Below are 22082 nucleotides of genomic sequence, written 5' to 3' on the forward strand. Positions count from 1 at the left end.
CGTTTACATCCTGTCATGTCTGCCTGTGCTTTCCAGAACTATGTACTCATTGTCAGTGAATGTTATCATTTTTCTAAGTAGATGAATTTCGTTTGATCTTATTTGATGAGATAAGTCACACACAGAACATTAGATTGGATGCCCTAATTTCTAAGTACATGAGTGCAGTATACTGCATACTGCAAAGTATATGGTGAACTAACATTAAAAGATGGACTCTTGTGAATCAGCATTTCCACTGAACATATAAAAGCAAACCTGTATAAAATAGTAAAAGTAGCTTTACTTCAACCAGCTAGAGCAGAAAAATGCTGCATTTATGTTAATTTAGTAACAGTAATAATACATTATTTTACAGACTTCACAGAATGTCGCTTGCAATGGAATATTTTTATGTTGCAAAACATCTGTCATAATCAAGACATCCCACATCTGTAGGTATGATGTGTGTATCACTTATGTCCATTCATAGAAATTGCTTCACCTCAATTTTTCTCCAATCACTGTGTGTTGATATCAATTGCTGTCCCAGTGGTTTGTTTTTTACGCATTTTTGTTTGATATTTGTATTTTTATGCCTTTATGCCAGCAGCAGCCATGCCTGGAGGCATTATGTTTTCAGTTTTTGTCTGTTCATGCATATGATAATTCAGGAAAGCCAAGTGGGAAATTTACATCGGCATGTTCACTTTCCACTCAAGCATAAAATGATAAGAATTTGGATGTCAAAGATTAAAGTTATTTTGATCCCCAAACAGTTTTTTTTTAACCTTGCCTAAATTAAAACTGGTGGGTGTCTAGTATTCCCACAATGGCTGCATCATATTTTGTCTCCATCATAGCCACTGGAACTGATTACATCTCCTCAAGACAATGCTTGTAATTATGAAATTCTCCACTCATGGTCATTAAAAAATGACCCCATCAAGTGGCAACCTTGGAAGGCAAAGTGCCAAAAAACTGCAGTTCCTCAAACAGCTGGCTCAAAAGGAAGTCAATCCCCATTGGCTAACATTTAAAATTTATCCAAATTAAAAATCATTTTTATCTGATAGATGATCTGTTTTGCCAGTAATTCTTAGCTGGTAAGTTAGCACGCCAGCAAATTTCCCAAATATGAGCCATTCTGGCTCCAAAATAATAAAACAATAAACAAAAACATAAATAAAGAAAAAACAACATGGCAGCCTAATCCATTTCATCACTAACCAGTTTTTTGATATTTATATTGAAAGATTCCTATCTTATCATTTTATTTCTTCTTCTTTTTTTTTTTTTACCTTGCACAGCCCCTTACTGTTCTTTATCCTTTTATCAAAGATATGAATAAACCGCATTTTTCTCTCTATGCTGCATATTTCAGTGTGAGTCAGTCTGAAATCTACCTCCTATCCCCTAAGTTGTTGTACCTCTAAGTGTCTCTCTGCATGCAGGACCTGGAGTGATGAATGCTGCTCATCACTTAAGCCCATTAAACAGTTCGTTACCCATCTGTCTCTTTCCCCGTCTTTTCCTCTGTTCCTCTGTCATCACTTCTTGGTCAGGTTCCAGTCTTGCTAATGCGACTAAAATGAGCCGTGTGCGTGGCAAAGCAAAGTGGATCACATTTGTGGAGGCTTTTTAACACTTCACACTATAACAAGACAACAAGACTCAACACACAAGGAACAGACAAAGCAGAGAGCAAAGACACAGAGAGCACAGGCGGTTCATTTGGACAAGGGTTAAACACACAAGGTATGAGACACTTCATATAATGGCTAATTAAACCAAATTAAAAGTGAGCCACAGAGACTTAATTTAACTGCATTATTATGGCATACACTGCTTTGGTCATTTTGTCAAGGAAGGAAAAGGAAAAAGGGTGGGAATGAAAAATATACTTTAAATGATAAAGATGCAATAAAATCTTCATCAAGTATTCTAAGACCATAAATTATAGCTTTAAGAACTTAGAAAGAAAGGAGTAAAGTGAAATTCCAGCATCCTGGCAAACATTTTGGTTTTCAATAACCACCAGATCCATTTCACAGTCTTTACTCTGGGTTGAAAAATACTGCTAGAAGAAGTTTCTTAAAGCTTGCCTGGTAGTCCTTGATAGAAGCATGAGAAAGTTTGTGTCCAAGAACCTTTTTATTTTACTTTTTTATCTTTAAGAAAAATTTAATGAAACATTCCTGATTCAAAGAATGTCAAGAAAAATCCTGAGAAAATAACTCGACCTCCTGATCTCCCAGTCTGTGATACATTTTTGGTCCTACTGTGTAAACTCACTAGAAGTAATGCTTGTGATAGTCCACACACATTAAGTACGCCATGCAAGAAATGAAATGAAATTTAGATGTACAGAAAAGGAAATGGATTAATAATGTGGTTTATCTTTAAGAAAATACATAAAGCCCACTCCTGTAATGCTACTCTCTCTACCTGGGATGGCTGTTGTGTGGCTATCCATAAATCCATTCATAAAATAGTTGTGAATGTGTAACATCTATTTAACAAAAAAACATTCATATAATTTCTTCATTGCAATATATAGAAAATGTATAGGTTCCAGAAGCCAATGCAGAAGTGCCTCAAATCTACAGTCATCTGGTGGACTTCATTTAGAATTTACTTAATAGGTGTATGGTTCCCATCCACATGTGGAAGTTTATGGTAAGTTTATGGTACGTTTGTGACTGCTTTGTTACTGAGAAAAGGGGGATGAGTGAAGGGTTTAAGGTAACAGACAAAATTTTTGGTATTGCACTAAGAGCTCCGAATCATCCATCCAAAATGGCAATTACACACTCATTCTGATAGCATTTGCCCCTGACTGCTAGAAGCAACCAATACGGGCTTCACAACAGGCATAAGACATGCTTTTTCCCATATTAGATTTAGCACAATTTGCAGTAAATTGCATGCCACAAATATTAGTGTGATGAATGACCATCGAGCAGCCAGGCTACAATTATTGCAGGCTGGATTTAGAACAACCCAAGTCTTATTATTTTTATTTATGAAAGTTTTAATTTTCATACCTTAACAGCTCTGTGCAACACTAGTGACCTATATCAGCAGCAAATATAAACAGCGCTAATTGGGTAATTGGCAGCCTTTTATACCCTGCTGCTAATGAGCCACACTTTACATAACATGCTGGGGGTATTTCCAAACTTCCTAAAAGCCATTTAAGCCCTGTAACCATTTATATATTAGAATTTATAATTAAAACTATCAGCCAATAGCATCTGTAAATCCATTTGCAATAAGACCGTGTAACCCTACAATTACCAAACGCACCCAAACTCTCCACGCATTACCCTGTGACAAAGTGGGTGAGAAGACCATTTGTCTATATTCTTAGTTAACATTCTTGCTTTGAGTTAACCATATTTCACATGCAATCTGCAATAGGCAAACATCTACTATCCCGGGTTTGTTTATGTTCTGCACTTTTACAGATTATATAACATCTTGGTTTAAATCAATTCATACAAGTTTGTTAAGTTAACATGTTCTTTATTTCAACTGTTAATTGGTCTTGTTTAGAACTTACCTTACCTACCTGTCTTCCAGAAGCAAAAGGAGGAAATGTAGTTTTACTTCCTGCTTTATAACTTCTGGGTTCGTTTGAGGTCACAGGAAGAGACCAAGTGCAGAAGGGGAAGAACTCTTATAATTTAATAAAGTTGATTTTAGAGGGTTTGAGAAGAAATAGATTTATTGTTGTAATATGTATTGATTACACCAGAGTTTATGTTGCCAGTAAAGAGGAGTAGTAGAGGTTTGAATATAATCACTCTCCAGAGGAGAAATTGTTTGGTTAAGTGGACTATTTAAGCAGAAGAACTCAGGTGTTTCGGGGGAAAAAAGGTTCAGGTCAGTGTAGCTGTGTGCAGTTTGACCTTAATTTCTGTTGATTTAAGTTCAGTTATGTTTATTTGAACTGAGTTAATTATAGAGTTGAGTTTCTTTGTAAATATTGTTTGGGCCACAAAATGGTGAATAAATCACTTGCTACACTGGACAGCATCGGTCTCCTGCACTTCTTTGACCGCTTAAGTCGAGTGCTACCACATACCCCCACCCAACTTATTCATTGGTCTCTCTCAGAACCCTTAAATACTGTTCTGATTCTCATGCCCAAAATTCCTGGAGAAGACAAAGGGGAAGACAGGTGTTTGCGACACCTCAAATCCACTTGGACTACAGATGGGCAGATGAAGCATTGGATAGAGTAATACATCTTTCTCATTGTAACAAAAGAGCATTTGAAGCTTCAAAGGCTCAAAGCTATGCCCAACTAGTGACATTTAGTCAGCTACAATTTTCCACAAACTTCTACATTATTCACACGTAATGGGCTCAAATTGTGGTCATATTTTGTACTTGTAAATGAGACTGTGTAGTTGTGAACTGAGTTTTGTAACCTTGTAAACAAAAATATCTGAAAATTGTGTCTTTGTGCATTTTGTCAAGATCTACAATTTTTGTATATAGATAAGAATTTGCGTATGTCTAAAAAAGATTTGTTTGAAAATGGAAAAAATTACACAAGTTACACATTTTTTTTGTTAAGGTCTGTTTACAGATACAAAGCGTAAAACTCTGCGCTCAAGTTCCCTCGCTTCTGAGTTTCAACTTGCAAATACGAATTTTGACCAGAAATCTTTTCCTTTCAGCTGATTGGTCAATATCATTGTGTTGGGGCGTGCCACCTGAGCACTGTGGGTGAGGCTTAAGGTCCAGTGATTGGAAACAGATGTGGATGAGATGATAAATTGTGACTGTTCTAATTTCACAATAATATATTTAATATGTTTCTTACATTTTTGTGAAACATGATTTAGACTGATATGGCAGGTTTGGTCTTTGAGTTATTTGAAACACATGTTGAAATACCCGTCATCTCACTTCAAAGTTATCACAACTGAAGGTGTCTTTCAATGCTATGAAGCAGGGAGGGAATACATGTGTAAATAAAACAGTGCCAAAGATTAAAATCAGTCACCTCACTAACGCTTAAAGTGAGCTGTAACACAATTTCCCCCAGAATCAATTTAGTATGGTTGATGTGCATATCTTATAGTGGTCTTCAAAACTGTTATTTGAATAAAACTTTAATACATAAATAAAAGTTTTAAAAATCTGAACTTTAATTACATAGCATTAAATTCAAAGATATGACCACAAACTGCCAAATCAAAGCAGGTGGGCCACAAAATCAAATTCAAATTTCAGAGATTAGAGTCTAGACTCAGTTCTGGATCACAGGAGCTCATTGTCAGGAAGATGCGTCTGGAGAGCTCCGGACCAATCCTACGAGTGGTGGAAGTGACACCTTCTCCTCTCCGGATCAGAAGGTCAGAGAGCAAAGAGATCTTCTCTTGTTTCGTTCTGCACAGGTTGTAAGCCTACAAACAGACAAGGAAATATCAAGTATTAACAAATAAACTGACATGTTTGCAGATGTGCCTTGTGATGTGTTGACTCACATCCGAGAAATCTTATTGGCTGCACTTAACATTGTGATAAATAAAGTAATAAAAAAGCCTAAGCTCTTCATGCCACCTCCAATGATGACCACAGACCAAACACAAAGTGAAGTTTGTATGTAATTGTTTTGCTTGCAAAGTCTATGAAAAGACGCAAGCCGACACAAATTTATGCAGGATAGAGCAAATAGAGGTGATCACACATCAACAGGATTTGAAAAAAAAATGCTTTGTACTCTATTTAAGGTGCTTGAATGAACTGGATTCTCAGCATAGGTACTGTAATATTCTTCTGAACCATAGATGTCATTACCCAAGGAAATACCTCTACATCAGCACTTAACCCTTTAAAACCGGTAGAAGGGGGCACGCTCCGTTTTGCGCAACTACTTTTAAATCCCAGTAGCACTGCAACCACGTAAGCTAGCGCAATAATTTTTTTTGCATATGAAACCGGAGGAGTTGTACTTGCATCTTATGCCATCAGCTTGTCCTCGGTCACAGTTTTCTTCCACATATAGCTTTGCAAAAACTGCATAAAAAGCGTTTGCAGCAACAAAAACATAATATTCCAGAAACAGGCTTTGCCGATCTGATCAGCTGTTCATAACACTTCCTACGCTGGAATAGACGTCAGCGCGAACTATCGCATGTCCGCCATGACCTGCCCGAAACCGGAAGTGACGTCATTTTCGCGGAAATGTCGTTTTTTACCATCAGGGCCTCATGAGCCTATACTGGTGTTTTTAAAAGTTATGTTTGACTTTATGACTTTCTGTGTCGTTTCTGGGATGCTTAGGACTCATATTGCACTGTTGGAAATAGTTTATTTTGATGCATATGCTGCTTTTTTGCAAATTTGCATTATAATATTTATTTTCGTTTTTCCTGCAGTAATTGGTGTATTTCAAAAATAAAACTATGAAGACACTCAAAATAAATTTCCTGTGGTGGGAAACTATTTTGTGCAACTTTTTTGTATTTACAGTTTTGAGGGATAAGCCTCTTAAATTTCTCTAACTAGAAATATATGTTAAAAAAAAACAAAAACGATTTTCAATTTTTTTGTAGTTTATTGCACTTTTTTGCAATTTATGTAATTACTATGCACTTAATGCATACATATTATTAAAATTTAGGCTGTAATGGTTGTATTGATGTATAGCAACTTGAAATGCTCCCAAAAATGGCACTACAGCACGTAAAATATAATATAAGCTCTGGCGGACTTGGTTCTATGGTAGGTCTTAAAGGGTTAATATAGGAAGAGAAGATGTCAAAACCAGAAGATTTTTTTACCCCAACAAAGTGATCTTTTCCAACTGTTGCAATACAAACTGAGTAAAGTCAATAAAATCATGGTAAAAAAATTAACAACAACATGCTGGTACGCTAAGTGTTCAACCCAGCGGTAGCAGTGACAGCACAACGCGCCAGCTTCCAAAAACACAAGAGATGCACAACTGGGAGAAAGTGGTTTGCAACAGAAGATATGTCAATTTTGTCATACATACAGCGGCTTGCAAAAGTATTCGGCCCCCTTGAACTTTTCCACATTTTGTCACATTACAGCCACAAACATGAATCACTTTTATTGGAATTCCACGTGAAAGACCAACACAAAGTGGTGCACACGTGAGAAGTGGAACGAAAATCATACATGATTCCAAACATTTTTTACAAATAAATAACTGAAAAGTGGGGTGTGTGTAATTATTCAGCCCCCTGAGTCAATACTTTGTAGAAACACCTTTTGCTGCAGTTACAGCTGCCAGTCTTTTAGGGTCTGTCTCTACCAGCTTTGCACATCTACAGACTGAAATCTTTGCCCATTCTTCTTTGCAAAACAGCTCCAGCTCAGTCACATTAGATGGACAGCGTTTGTGAACAGCAGTTTTCAGATCTTGCCACAGATTCTCGATTGGATTTAGATCTGGACTTTGACTGGGCCAGTCTAACACATGGACATGTTTTGTTTTAAACCATCCCATTGTTGCCCTGGCTTTATGTTTAGGGTCGTTGTCCTGCTGGAAGGTGAAGCTCCGCCCCAGTCTCAAGTCTTTTGCAGACTCCAAGAGGTTTTCTTCCAAGACTGCCCTGTATTTGGCTCCATCCATCTTCCCATCAACTCTGACCAGCTTCCCTGTCCCTGCTGAAGAGAAGCACCCCCAGAGCATGATGCTGCCACCACCATATCTGACAATGGGGATGGTGTGTTCAGAGTGATGTGCAGTGTTAGTTTTCCACACAGAGCGTTTTGCATTTTGGCCAAAAAGTTCCATTTTGGTCTCATCTGACCAGAGCACCTTCTTCCACATGTTTGCTGTGTCCCCCACATGGCTTGTGGCAAACTGCAAACGGGACTTCTTATGGTTTTCTGTTAACAATGGCTTTCTTCTTGCCACTCTTCCATAAAGGCCAACTTTGTGCAGTGCACGACTAATAGTTGTCCTATGGACAGATTCCCCCACCTGAGCTGTAGATCTCTGCAGCTCGTCCAGAGTCACCGTGGGCCTCTTGGCTGCATTTCTGATCAGCGCTCTCCTTGTTCGGCCTGTGAGTTTAGGTGGACGGCCTTGTCTTGGTAGGTTTACAGTTGTGCCATACTCCTTCCATTTCTGAATGATGGCTTGAACAGTGCTCCGTGGGATGTTCAGGGCTTGGGAAATCTTTTTGTAGCCTAAGCCTGCTTTAAATTTCTCAGTAACTTTATCCCTGACCTGTCTGGTGTGTTCTTTGGACTTCATGGTGTTGTTGCTCCCAATATTCTCTTAGACAACCTCTGAGGCCGTCACAGAGCAGCTGTATTTGTACTGACATTACATTACACACAGGTGACTCTATTTAGTCATTAGCACTCATCAGGCAATGTCTATGGGCAACTGACTGCACTCAGACCAAAGGGGGCTGAATAATTACGCACACACCACTTTGCAGTTATTTATTTGTAAAGAATGTTTGGAATCATGTATGATTTTCGTTCCACTTCTCACGTGTGCACCACTTTGTGTTGGTCTTTCACATGGAATTCCAATAAAAGTGATTCATGTTTGTGGCTGTAATGTGACAAAATGTGGAAAAGTTCAAGGGGGCCGAATACTTTTGCAAGCCACTGTATAATAGGGCCCCTATAATTCAAAATTGGCTTCACAAGCCAGAGACAGAACATAAAAACAAGCAGTAGGACTTCTGAAAGCACATTACTATTAATGATTCCAGTTATTGGTCCCCTACCATTTCATGTTGTGGTAAATATTTGTGGATTTTAAAAAACACCCATTTGGCAAAAAATACACCTAAAAAGACTGAGACCACACACACCTCAGAGGAAGTTCATTTGTGTGTGTTTTATTCTTTTAATCACTCATGGCCATAGCTGAGGGTAGGAACTAAAAACGTCACAATACCAGAAATGTAAAGTATGCCTTCATACCCAACTCTTGATGCCTTTAACATCAAAAACTACATGGGGCCATTTTCCTCGTGTAGTTTTGCTGTGCCATTTGTAGTTTTCTTATGGCCATCATCTTTTATCAACATGTAAAAACAGTATTGCTGTCAGAATTAATCTCATTAAAATGACATTAACACAATAACCGCATTAACGCGGCAAATCTCCGTTAGCGAGTTAGCGTGGATCACCCCGTGCGCGGGCGACACACGGCGTCAACACGTTAGCGCCGTTAACGTCGTTTTAACAAGATCAACGCTGACAGCACTAAAAAAAACAGATGAGAAGACTTGTATATGTATGCAATTCTCATCAGTTCAGGAAGAATTACAACCTTGATACATTTGCTTCCTATAGTACCACATTTTCAGAATTTTGCTATTGCCTCTCTGCAGCTTCTCTCCTCCTGCTACCCCCCCAAAAACCCATCTCCATAGAGACTGTGTCAGCTTCCAAAAAGACAAATAACAAACTAAAAACCAGCAACAAACAACTTAAACATAAACAATTACAAAGAAAGAACAATACAGTATCCACATCTGAACCAAAGAGTAAAACAGTGAAATGTGGATTATTAAACATTAGGTCTCTCTCCTCCAAGTCTCTGTTAGTACATGACTTAATAATTGATCAACAAATTGATTTACTCTGCCTTACAGAAACCTGGTTGCAGCAGGATGATTATGTTAGTTTAAATGAATCAACACCCCCGAGTCATTCTAACTACCAGAAACCTCGAAGCACAGGCCGAGGGGGCGGTGTGGCAGCAATTTTTCACACCAGCCTATTAATTAATGAAAGACCAAGACAGACTTTTAATTCATTTGAAAGCCTGATGCTTAGCCTCGTCCACCCCAGCTGTGAAACTCAGAAACCAGTCTTACTTGTTATCATCTATCGTCCACCTGGGCCTTACACAGAGTTTCTGTCTGATTTCTCAGACTTTATATCTGATTTAGTTCTGAGCTCAGATAAAATAATTATTGTGGGTGATTTTAACATCCATGTAGATGCTAAAAATGACAGCCTCAACATGGCATTTAGTCTGTTATTAGACTCAATTGGCTTCTCTCAAAATGTAAAACAACCCACCCACCACTTTAATCACACTCTAGATCTTGTTTTAACATATGGCATAGAAACTGAACATTTAACAGTGTTTCCTGAAAACCCTCTCCTGTCTGATCATTTCCTGATAACATTTACAATAATTGATTACACAGCGGTGGAGAGTAGACTTTATCAAAGTAGATGTCTTTCTGAAAACGCTGTAACTAAGTTTAAGAATATAATCCACCCACTGTTATCATCTTCAATGCCCTGTACCAACACAGAGCAGAGCAGCTATCTGAACGCTACTCCAACAGAGGTCGATTATCTTGTTAATAATTTCACCTCCTCACTACGTACGACTCTGGATACTGTAGCTCCAGTGAAAACTAAGGTCTCTAATCAGAAGTACCTGACTCCGTGGTATAATTCTCAAACTTCCAGGCCTAAAGCAGATGACTCGTAATCTGGAGAGGAAATGGCGTGTCACAAATTTAGAGGATCATCATTTAGCCTGGAGAAATAGTTTGCTGCTTTATAAGAAAGCCCTCCGCAAAGCCAGAACATCTTACTATTCGTCACTGATTGAAGTAAATAAAAACAACCCCAGGTTTCTCTTCAGCTCTGTAGCCAGGCTGACAAAAAGTCAGAGCTCTTTTGAGCCAACCATCCCTTTAACGTTAACTAGTAATGACTTCATGAACTTCTTCACAAATAAAATTTTTATCATTAGAGAAAAAATTACCAGTAATCATCCCACAGATGTAATATTATCTACAGCTACTCTTAGTACCATTGATGTTAAGTTAGACTCTTTTTCTCCAATTGATCTTTCTGAGTTAACTTCAATAATTACTTCCTCCAAACCATCAACGTGTCTTTTAGACCCCATTCCTACAAAACTGCTCAAAGATGTCCTGCCATTAATTAATTCTTCGATCTTAAATATGATCAACCTATCTCTAATAATCGGCTATGTACCACAGGCCTTCAAGCTGGCTGTAGTTAAACCTTTACTCAAAAAGCCATCTCTAGACCCAGCAGTCTTAGCTAATTATAGGCCAATCTCCAACCTTCCTTTCATATCAAAAATCCTTGAAAGAGTAGTTGTCAAACAGCTAACAGATCATCTGCAGACGAATGGCTTATTTGAAGAGTTTCAGTCAGGTTTCAGAGCTCATCACAGCACAGAAACAGCTTTAGTGAAGGTTACAAATGATCTTCTTATGGCCTCTGACAGTGGACTCATCTCTGTGCTTGTCCTGCTAGACCTTAGTGCAGCATTCGATACTGTCGACCATAATATCCTATTAGAGCGATTAGAACATGCTGTAGGTATTACAGGTACTGCACTGCAGTGGTTTGTATCATATCTATCTAATAGACTCCAATTTGTGCATGTAAATGGAGAGTCCTCTTCACAGACTGAGGTTAATTATGGAGTTCCACAGGGTTCAGTGCTAGGACCAATTCTGATTACATTATACATGCTTCCCTTAGGCAGTATCATTAGAAGACATAGCATACATTTTCACTGCTTTGCAGATGACACCCAGCTCTATCTGTCCATGAAGCCAGATAACACACACCAATGAGTTAAACTGCAGGAATGTCTTAAAGACATAAAGACCTGGATGGCCGCTAACTTTCTGCTTCTTAATTCAGATAAAACTGAGGTTATTGTACTCGGCCCTGAAAAGCCTAGAAATATGGTATCTAACCAGATTCCTACTCTGGATGGCATTACCTTGGCCTCCAGTAACGCTGTGAGGAACCTTGGAGTCATTTTTGACCAGGACATGTCCTTCAAAGCACATATTAAACAAATATGTAAGACTGCTTTCTTCCATTTGCGCAACATCTCTAAAATTAGAAATATCCTGTCTCAGAGTGACGCTGAAAAACTAGTTCATGCATTTATTACTTCCAGGCTGGACGACTGCAATTCATTATTATCAGGATGTCCAAAAAACTCACTGAAAAGCCTTCAGCTAATCCAAAATGCTGCAGCAAGAGTCCTGAGGGGGGACTAGAAAGAGAGAGCAGATTTCTCCTGTTTTGGCTTCCCTTCATTGGCTTCCTGTTAAATCCAGAATTGAATTCAAAATCCTGCTCCTCACATACAAGGTCTTAAATAATCAGGCCCCATCTTATCCTAATGACCTTGTAGTACCATATCACCCTATTAGAGCGCTCCGCTCTCGCTCTGCAGGCCTACTTGTTGTTCCTAGAGTATTTAAAAGTAGAATGGGAGGCAGAGCCTTCAGTTTTCAGGCCCCTCTTCTGTGGAACCAGCTTCCAGTTTGGATTCAGGAGACAGACACTATCTCTACTTTCAAGATTAGGCTTAAAACTTTCCTTTTTGCTAAAGCATATAGTTAGGGCTGGACCAGGTGACCCTGAATCCTCCCTTAGTTATGCTGCAATAGATGTAGGCTGCCGGGGGATTCCCATGATGCATTGAGTTTTTCCTTTCCAGTCACCTTTCTCACTCACTATGTAACAGACCTCTCTGCATTGAATCATATCTGTTATTAACCTCTGTCTCTCTTCCACAGCATGTCTTTATCCTGTCTTCCTTCTCTCACCCCAACCGGTCACAGCAGATGGCCCCGCCCCTCCCTGAGCCTGGTTCTGCCGGAGGTTTCTTCCTGTTAAAAGGGAGTTTTTCCTTCCCACTGTTGCCAAAGTGCTTGCTCATAGGGGGTCATATGATTGTTGGGTTTTTCTCTGTATCTATGAAGCACCTTGAGGCGACTTATGTTGTGATTTGGCGCTATATAAATAAAATTGAATTGAATTGAAATCAAAAGCTTTGCTTTCACGCTCAGCTGTCTCTTCAGCACAACAGACCAGTACAGCACCTGCATCACTCCATCTGTCAGTGTCCTACTCCACTCTTCTCCCACTTTACTTGCTCCACTTGAGGCAGCAATCCATCCCCAACTTGAACGCCTGGCATCAGACTTGGAGTTGCTAACTCTCGTCAAGTATCAGGTATGTAGCTTATCAAAAATATACAAGATTGTTACTGTAATGTAATGTTTTTTGTATATTTTATATTTTTGTCTACTGAACATATTTTTAATGTTTAGGATCAAATTCTAATATTAGATAAAGATAACTCAACTCAATGAATGACAAACGTGAAGATAATCCAGAGAAGTAAAGGACTTCAAACCATCAAAGAAAAGTTAAAAAGAAAATTACCTCAGAGTCTGTAAATAAAATGATCAAATATTACATTACATTGTTTGACTTTCAAGCAGTCAACGTGAACCTGCCTTAACATAAAGACTGTAGCAGAGCTCCGTTATATGGAACTTCAGTGAAAAACCTAATAATTCTCTGCAACTGTGTTCTGAGCAACGCAATAAGAGGTTAGCAGTGGATCCTTTAAGTCCTTACAAGCTGTGAATCGGGGTTGTTGTTGCCATAAGAATAGAAAATATTTTTTCATGTTAGAAGAATCTGATAGAACTGTTCTAATTACATACAGAAGCAGGAGTAAAACAGAAAGGCAGAATTATATATTCTTCACCACGGCCTTGTCAGTAAGCTGTTGCTATAATCAAGCTTGTACCTTCTTGAGCAGCTGTGGAGAGGGATAAGCTGCCAAGATGGCAGCAGCCATGTCTGGGCTCACTCTGTTGAACTGCTGGATCTGTCTCTTCCACACCTGCAGCAGGCCCTTACCACCTCTATCCACCCGCTGGCCCCCTGCCCACTCACTCTCTAGGTAGAAGGAAAAGCCAGTCTTTTCCCTCTCTCTCCTGAAAAAACAGGGAAACATGGGAAATGACTGTTTGATCTGGCAGAGGTGGTGTTAAGCTGAACTGTGATGAGAGAGAAAAAAAAACCCCAAAAAAACAGTTGCTCACTTGAAAGGGGCCTCTGCAACTGCTTTGGTTGTCATGGTGATGTGATCCGAGAAGTCCCTCCAGGTACAAAAGAAGCAGACTGAGACACCAGTGTGAAGCTGGAGATGCACCATTGCCTGAAGGGATATCAGAAAACAAACATGAATCACTGTAAGCCTAAGCAAAATAGTAACCATGATTTAATTTGCCCCTTGAAAACACACCAGACTCTTCAGTATAAATCAACATGTTTGCCACTGCAGCCAGAGATCCTTGAAATTGTAGACCGATATAAAAAAACTAAATAAACATCTTACAGTGGTGTGAAAAAGTGTTTGCACCCTTCTTCATTTCCCCTTTTTTATGTTTCTCACACTTAATGATTCACATCATTAAACAAATTTCAACATTAAACATTAGACAAAAATAGCACAAGTAAATGCAAAATGCAGGTGTTTATTGTTGGGGGGGGGCAGACCTACGTGGCACTGAACCTAAACCTAACAACTGGTTGGCCCATCCTTAGCAGCAATCAAGCGTTTGCGATAGCTGTCAGTGAGTCACTCTGACGTTCCTTTGGATGGCGCTCCGCTTGGTGTTGGCTCTCTCTGCGGTAGGGTATCACTTCCTGTTACAACACAGTGGTGTTTTTGTGTAGCTTATTTGTATAGCCAGTTGTATTAAAAACTAGATAAGATCCTATTTCACAGTGTCATTTTCACACACTTTATCCAAAACACACGAAGAAGTTTTACATTTTAAATTATTTAATTTAAAATATTCACTCACTCTGTATTTAGGGATTCACTAGCTTAGCTCATAGCAAACCTGCTAGTACCATGGCCTCTACACCTGTTCCTCCTGCATTTTCCTGCTCATTGTGTCAGATGTTTAGTTTACTTCTTGGTCTCCTGTAGCAATAATGATACTTGTAATCAGTGTAGTGTGTTTGCAGTCCTGGAGGCCAATATCACTGAATTTGAGACCCAGCTTCACACCCTTGAAAAACGCAGGTTAGGCAAGCCCCTGTAGCCGGTGCAACAAAAGGTAGCGTCTCCCCCAGAACACTGTCCCGAGCAGCCAGGAAAACAGGACGGCTGGATGACAATGAGGAGGAAGCGTAGTCCTAATTTAAAAGATTAAAGCAGATAACTAGTAAAGCTATAATATCTTACTGTTCATCACTGATCAAGAATGTTAAAGGCAGTCCTATCTTAGCGGAGGTATCATTAGAGGGCATACCACACATTTTCACTGATATGCAGATGACACCCAACTTTATTTAACCATGAAGCCAGATAACACACACCAATTAGTTAAACTGCAGGAATGTCCTAAAGACATAAAGACCTGGATGGCCGCTAATTTCCTGCTTCTAAATTCAGATAACCCTGACGTTCTGGTACTCGGTCTTAAAAGTCATACGGTATCATACCAGATGCTTACTATGGATGTCATTACATTGGCCTCCAGTAACACTGTGAGGGAGCTGGGAGTCATTTTTGACCAGGACATGTCCTTCAATGCACATATTAAACAAATATGTAAGACTGCTTTCCTCCATTTGCACAATATCCTGTCTCAGAGTGACACTGAAAAACTAGTTCATGCATTTATTACTTCCAGACTGGAATTTCAATGGCTTTATTTCTCATTTGTTCCTGACTTGCCTTGGATTACAGCATGATGTCTGGCTTTTTAGGATCTTTTGGTCTACTCCACTTTGTCATGCAGTTTCCATTTAAGTGATTTCTTAGGGGTAGCAATCACTTTTTCCACACATGGCCATGTACGTTCATTTTTCACACATTATCCACTATTATATTTAAGGGATATATTGATTCAGTGCGTGGGAATTGTTTAATTAATACAAAAGCTCTTTAATTTTATATTTTTCTATATAATTATAAATTGTCCTGTGTCAACCACCTAACCTACCTCCTCTACGTCAACTCGCGACACCTCAGGCAGTACACCAGCTCCACCATTCTTCTTTCTCCTCTTGGCTTTACTTCCCCCCGTCTCCTCCCCTGCAACAGCCTCTCGAAAATGCTTCTGTTTTTGTGATTTCTGTGATCTTGGGAAAAAACATTTTTGGTCATTTTAGACATTAATGCTCAGGACCTTCATTGATGCATTTACTCTCTTCACACCTATTCCTCACAGCATTTCCACCAGAGGTTTTCCAGATTACACAGTGATGCTTGCCATATTTTCAGACAGCCATGTGTTTCCGCAGTTATGCAGTTTCTGAGTGCTTGCCTTGTTGTTTTTAAACACTTTATGAAGCACTTTACTCTATACTATTATGCAAGTTACACAAAGAGACACCTTTGTAGGACCATAAAACCGGTGTAATGGACAGACCATTCTCTGCGTTTTAGCTCGGTTGTCGCAAAGATACAGAAAATCTTTACCACCTCATTGCATATATTGATTGTACATTTAAGTTCCTTATTGTATCATTTTTAGATTTTGATTAATTGGGGGTACTCGTTTATTTGTATTTTGTATTTAATTGGTAATTGTAATACATTAATTTCCCAATTTTGGTAAATATTTATCATTTTAATTTCAGTATCTTTCAGTTTTTTATTCAGTTCCAGATGTTACTTTAGTGTTTACATACAGCTTTCCTGCTCTAATTGAGCACTCAAAGTGCTTCTTGCCACCAGCCACATTCATATTCACACACATATTCATACAGCTTACTGACAGACCCACACAGTCACAGTTCATTGCTCTGGGGTGAGCATGTAGCTCAAGGACACTTGGGCATGTGGAATCAATCTCCTGACCTTCTGCCTCCTGAGAAACAGATACCACCACAAGTGTTGATGTAGTCAAAGTCATAGGGCTTTTAAATTATTCAACTTAAAAAATGAGCCTTTTTTTCCTTTGGGGGGGGGGGGGGGGGGGGGGTCCCAACTTTAAAATGGATCATGATACTTTTGAAAAATACATTAAAGAAGATAGGTTTCAAAAAAATATTCTTTTGCATTTTACATCAAATGGGTTTTAATAAGAGCTTTCATGACTGGGTGGTGTTGTTTCTGGCAGTGATCATTAAAAAAAGTTTTTTTCATAGTGAGAAAGAAAAGTAATAAAGCCTGAGAGATTATCTATTTGGTGATATATTCAATTTAACAACAGTCGCCTCAAAGCACTTTATATTGTAAGGCAAAGACGCAAATACAAGACAAAAACACAAAGAAATACAGAGAAATCCCAACAATCATATGATCCCCTATGAGCAGGCACTTTGGTGACAGTGGGAAGGAAAACCTCATCATCATGGGACTGCCCCAGCAGCCTAGGCTTATTGCAGTGTAACTAAGGGAGGATTCAGGGTGACCTGATCCAGCCCTAAATATATGCTTTATCAAAAAGGAAAGTTTGAAGCCTAATATTAAACGTAGAGAGAGGCTGTCTGTCTCCTGAATCTAAATTGGAAGCTGGTCTCACAGAAGAGGGGCCTGAAAGCTGAAGGCTCTGCCTCCCATTCTACTTTCTTACTTTTTACTTAAATTTTCTGGGAATCATAAGTAAGCCTCCAGTCTAATATCGTCTGAAATATGCTCTCTTTCCCAGTCATTTTGGATCAACTGAAAGCTTTTCAGGGAGTTTTTTAGGACACCCTGATAACAACAAATTACAGTAGTCCATCCTAGAAGTAATAAATGCATGAACTAGTTTTTTAGTGTCACTTTGAAATAGGGTGTTTCTAATTTTAGAGATATTGTGAATGGAAGAAAGTCAAACATATTTTTTTAATACGTGCATTGAAGGACATATCCTGGTGAAAACCGATTCCAAGATTCCTCACAGAGTTACTGGAGGTCAAAGTAATGCCATCCCATAGTAAGCACCTGGTTAGAGACCATATTTTTGAGATTTTTGGTGGCCGAGTACATTAACCTCAGCTGAATTTAGAAGCAAAACATTTTAGGTCATCAAGGTCCTTATGTCATGAAGACATTCCTGCAGTTTATCTAACTGGTTTGTTTTACCTGGTTTCATAGATAGATAAAGTCAGCTGCACAGGAGTGAAAATGTACTTTCTAATTACACTGCCCAAGGGAAGCATTTGTAATGTAAACAGAATTGGTCCTACCACGGAACCCTGTGGAACTTCATAATTAAATTAATTAAAATCCAATGGATCCTGAGCCAGATGAACAACTTTCCCATTAATAGAGGGGCTAAATACAACGATAGCACATACTATAGAGCAACAATAACCAAATTATCCTTTAAAATGTTCTACAGCTCAACCTTCAAATCCTTACCTGAAGTATTTCTCAAGCTCAATAATTGCTAGGCTAAGGGTCTTGCCAAGGTGACGCCTCTGCTGCTCCTGGACCCAGGATGTCAATGTGGACCCACAGTCTGATCTGCCATGCCTCTCATTCTGGATTAGACAGGGAGGTAGATATTAGGAAAAGAAATTAACTCTATTGATATGCAATTAGAACTCTTTCAAATTAATTATACTATGCAACTAATGACAAGAATGAAAATTATGTAAACGTTTACCTTTATTTCTTACATGTAATAACATATTTTCTTGTTTGCCATGTCCTGCACAAGCAATTTTCTGCGTCAGTTTTTCGCCACGCTCACAATTACAATATATTCAATACACACAATTTATGATTGTGTGTATTGAATATTGAAAGCCTCATACCTGTTATTTCTCTGTGCCTTGAAGCTCCAGTGTTGTACATGTTATTTAAAAAACATAAATAAGACAACACCTTTCATCTCAGTGTCTTTCTGCAACAAAAATCATTCTATGCCACCAAGAATATATGAATCCACTACTGAAAACAGTTGGCTACAAATACATAATTTACCCTAGTCTTAGTAAGGTTTGTTGAAAACTACTGCTAAAACTACCTGTTTCAGAAAATATTTGTAATTTTTTTAAACATATTTACATTTTATGGGGAATTCGTTAGCTTGGAGTTGACCATTTGTACATGTTTAGCATAATCTAATTTTCTTGGTTGATGTACAAAACGTGGATGTCATCAATGTTTAAGCTCACACTAGCTGTACATATAAGCAGCACTGCAGGTGCCACTGGTTTTCTAAGGGTAGAAATTAGCAATAGCTATAAAGCTACTAATCGGAAGGTTGGTGGGTCAATCTCTGGCTGTTCAAGTCTCCATGCCAAATATCCTTGGGCAAGATAGTAACCCAAAGTTCCAATGCAGCCATTGGAGTATGAATGTGTGTGAATGTTAGAAAGCACTGCGATAGAACAAGCAGAGAAAAAAGTTAAATAGTGCTTACATGAATGGTTGTAGGTCAAGGGAAGTATGTTACTCACCCTCTTAAATAAGTAAAGAATAAATAAATATTTTTCTCAAAATATTTTCACACTCATCCTCGTATTTTTATTGTTCTATGGTTACTGTTGTCTCACAGAGAATTTTTATGGTTTGAACCATCTGATCTTTTTTTTTTTTTTTTAATGGACCGATGGAAGTTTTTATCATTTGTGTGGTTTTTTTACCCTAATGGCCAAAATACATAACTCCTTTAACATTACCTAATGTCATTTTCTAATTGGCGCTTGCCTTCTCCGTTTTCCTCCTGTTGTTCCTAAACTCGCCTAGTTTCTGATCAGATGCAGTTATGCTTCATCTAGACTTCTTCTAAACAGTAGAAGAAGTCAGAAGTCAGTAGAAGAAGCAGTGGTTCTGCTCTGTTGATCCTTCAAGCATACCATCAGCACCCACAACAAACCTGAACGTAGTTGTGGATCAAAGTAATGAAGTCCTCCACTGTCATCTGTATCACAACATTGGCCTCTGGTACAGATGCTCCTTCATCTCCCTGAAACATGGCAAAGATAATAAAAGGTGTTACTGCTAAATAAGCACTCATGAAACCACTTCTCATTCATTTATGGCAATTACGGCAAATTTGACAAGTTCACATTCATGCTTCACTTTGAGTAAAGTGAGGTAAAGAGAAAAATATTGCATGTGTCTTATCACCTGCGCACAGGGAGCTCTTCTCATCCAGCTCACACTGCGTGGGAGGGATTGTTTCTTGATGGCGCAGCTACAACCCAGAGCCTGTAACGAGGCCAGCAAAGTGCCGCCTCCTTCCAGCTGTAGGAGAGCTGCACACACAAACACACTCAGCACAATTACAGCCACAATTAGCACATTTAATGACTTCAATAATACTGCAGATGAAAGACTGGCTGCATGTGCAGTTTAAAATAAAATTTGTAATGATCTGCATTTATCTACATTGCCAAGTATAATTTAATGTTTTCTTTTTACCTGGATCCACCACCACCACCATATGCTTGATACATTCCTCTGGCCTCAGGACCCTAGCTGCCTCTGCCAGAGCTTTCCTCTCCATTTTCTGTCTCTCTCGTTCCTCCCTGAGCACATCCTTGTCTGGCTGCTGTCTCTTCTTAGCCTCCCTCTTACTCAGAGCCACTTCCCTGGAGGCCTGGATCTCCTCAACCGTTCGCTTGCCAAGTTTCCTCTTGGAAGGAGAAGTGTCTGTGTTCCTTGCTCCGTTCAGAGGAAGCTCCTGTCCACAGCTCATTTTTCTCACCTGATGTGAGCCGAGCGGGCACTCTGACTCTGAAAAGCCATTCTGGCCAGAAAACTGTGAGCTGGTCAGACAGAGCGGCAAACAGTGCTCAGCATCGTTCTCGTTAGTCACGATGGTGGAGGCGCTAATCACATTGTCTCGCCTTGCCTTGATTCTTTGTGCCAAAGGAACATAAGGTGCATCATCATCATCGGAACTGCTGCTGATTATCATTACATTAGCTATTCCCATGCACACGCCACCACTCCCCCTCCCTGGGGAGGAGACAGCTGCTGCTGCAGCATCAGAACCATCAAAGTCGACCAAGTCTGGTTTCTCTGCACGTCTGTGGGAGGCTGGCTGGAGGAAGTCAAACACAGGCAGCTCCTCATCTGGGTCACTGGTGCAGTCACTTTGGCTGCCCATGATCACATGTCCACGGAGGTTACTGTACATATTGTGTGACACAAGAACAACAAGAGCATCATCACTCAACAAGATTTGAAACAAAAGTCTTTATGCTTCTTAAATAATTAACAAATTATTAGGTAAACCTGAAAATCAAAACCTAAAGCAACAGGTAAAGGCGTTTTCGTAAATTCGACTTGAACACAGTCCAACCAGCAAGCCTTATTTCAGTGAAATTCTTATTTGAATAAACAGTGCGCAGTGCTTGTTACCGCCCACCGTAGTGTTTTCTGCAGTTAGAAGATAAGCAAGGCCAATTATAGGAGTCGCTTGGTGTAACGTTATTGACTTCTCTCACTTAATTGAATATCCAACTTACAGCTACGCTGTGTCTAACCAAACAGGACCTGGCGATAAAGAAATTACTTTTTAAATTGAGTTTGGCACGACATTAATGTTCTTTTAGAAACGATCAGGAAGGACAACCCGAGCACATTTTACCCGACTGCAGGCATCAGCTGAAGGTTAGCAGACTAGCTTAACGCGTCACTTACTGCGGTTCGCTTAACTCTTTGAAATTACAAGGCAGTAGTAATTAAGTAGTTAATAAAGAAGCAGCATAGATAAGAAAAAAAATTAACTATTCGCTCTAACTTCAAACTACAGCGAGAAATTATTTATTTATTTACCCGAACACAGAGAACTGCGAGACTTGTTTGATTTCCCCGGGTAATGATGCATTCAGGGGTTCCCCGAGGGCGAAGATTTTCTGAAACTTCCGTGGACACTGAGGCCGGGTCTTGTGGCCACATTAAGAAAAGAAAAACTTTTTCAAATAATGTTTCTAAACTCAAAGTATCGACCTTAATCCCAAAATAGAAACTAACCTTTTTTTAATGTGGCCCTAACAGTAGTAGAGATAGTAGTCGTGCGTGTAGAAGTAGAGGTTTGCAGACGGAAAGAACGTGACGGCGCGAGATTTAAACTACAAACAAAAGTGATTCTTAGTTTTTTTTGGTTTTTGGACTACGTCAGGTCTGTGCAATACTGCAAACGTCGGTATCGATCCGATATCAAATAAATATAGGGTCAGTATTGCCGGTACTGATACTTTTAACTTATAAAGGCAGCTTATGTAGGGAAGTGCAGTGTGTAATGATTTATGAGATGAATCGTCATCGACCACTAAATCACTCAGAAATTTAATTTCTACAATACTTAGTTAACACAACAAAACACAACACAGGTGTATTTCAAAATTTG

At 39.1% G+C, this 22082-nt stretch overlaps 1 protein-coding gene across 5 annotated transcripts; it reads right to left on the reverse strand.

Moving 5' to 3' along the window:
* Window positions 1-4802: 4802 nt before the first annotated feature.
* On the reverse strand, window positions 4803-21785 carry eme1 (essential meiotic structure-specific endonuclease 1). Of its 5 annotated transcripts, XM_085283328.1 has the most exons (10): window positions 21707-21731; window positions 21509-21618; window positions 20147-20859; window positions 19853-19980; window positions 19599-19688; window positions 18134-18255; window positions 15783-15921; window positions 13866-13981; window positions 13568-13757; window positions 4805-5402 (listed from the first exon to the last, which is right to left on the reverse strand). In XM_085283328.1, exons 3-10 carry the CDS (start codon window positions 20835-20837, stop codon window positions 5226-5228), a joined length of 1653 nt encoding a protein of 550 aa, XP_085139454.1. In that variant the 5' UTR covers window positions 20838-20859; window positions 21509-21618; window positions 21707-21731; the 3' UTR covers window positions 4805-5225. The 5 variants fall into 5 exon arrangements, with proteins under 5 accessions (XP_085139455.1, XP_085139456.1, XP_085139457.1 ...); XM_085283329.1 differs by lacking the exon at window positions 21509-21618 and having other exon boundaries at window positions 4803-5402; window positions 21707-21785; XM_085283330.1 differs by lacking the exons at window positions 21509-21618; window positions 21707-21731 and adding an exon at window positions 21374-21474 and having other exon boundaries at window positions 4803-5402.
* Window positions 21786-22082: the final 297 nt, after the last annotated feature.

This window comes from Mchenga conophoros, linkage group LG8, assembly GCF_057382185.1.
Source record: "Mchenga conophoros isolate Kocher_MC1m ecotype Shallow Benthic linkage group LG8, M_conophoros_male_GT1.1, whole genome shotgun sequence".
In the NCBI taxonomy this organism is placed as follows: domain Eukaryota; kingdom Metazoa; phylum Chordata; class Actinopteri; order Cichliformes; family Cichlidae; genus Mchenga; species Mchenga conophoros.

Coding starts and splice junctions, on each gene's coding strand:
- eme1 (XM_085283329.1), bottom strand. CDS start 20,837: ATGGGCAGCCAAAGTGACTGCACCAGTGACCCAGATGAGGAGCTGCCT. Junction 19,981..20,146: donor GGTGGTGGTGGTGGATCCAG/GTAAAAAGAAAA, acceptor TTGTGTGTGCAG/CTCTCCTACAGCTGGAAGGA. Junction 15,922..18,133: donor GAGCTTGAGAAATACTTCAG/GTAAGGATTTGA, acceptor TTTTTTCCCAAG/ATCACAGAAATCACAAAAAC.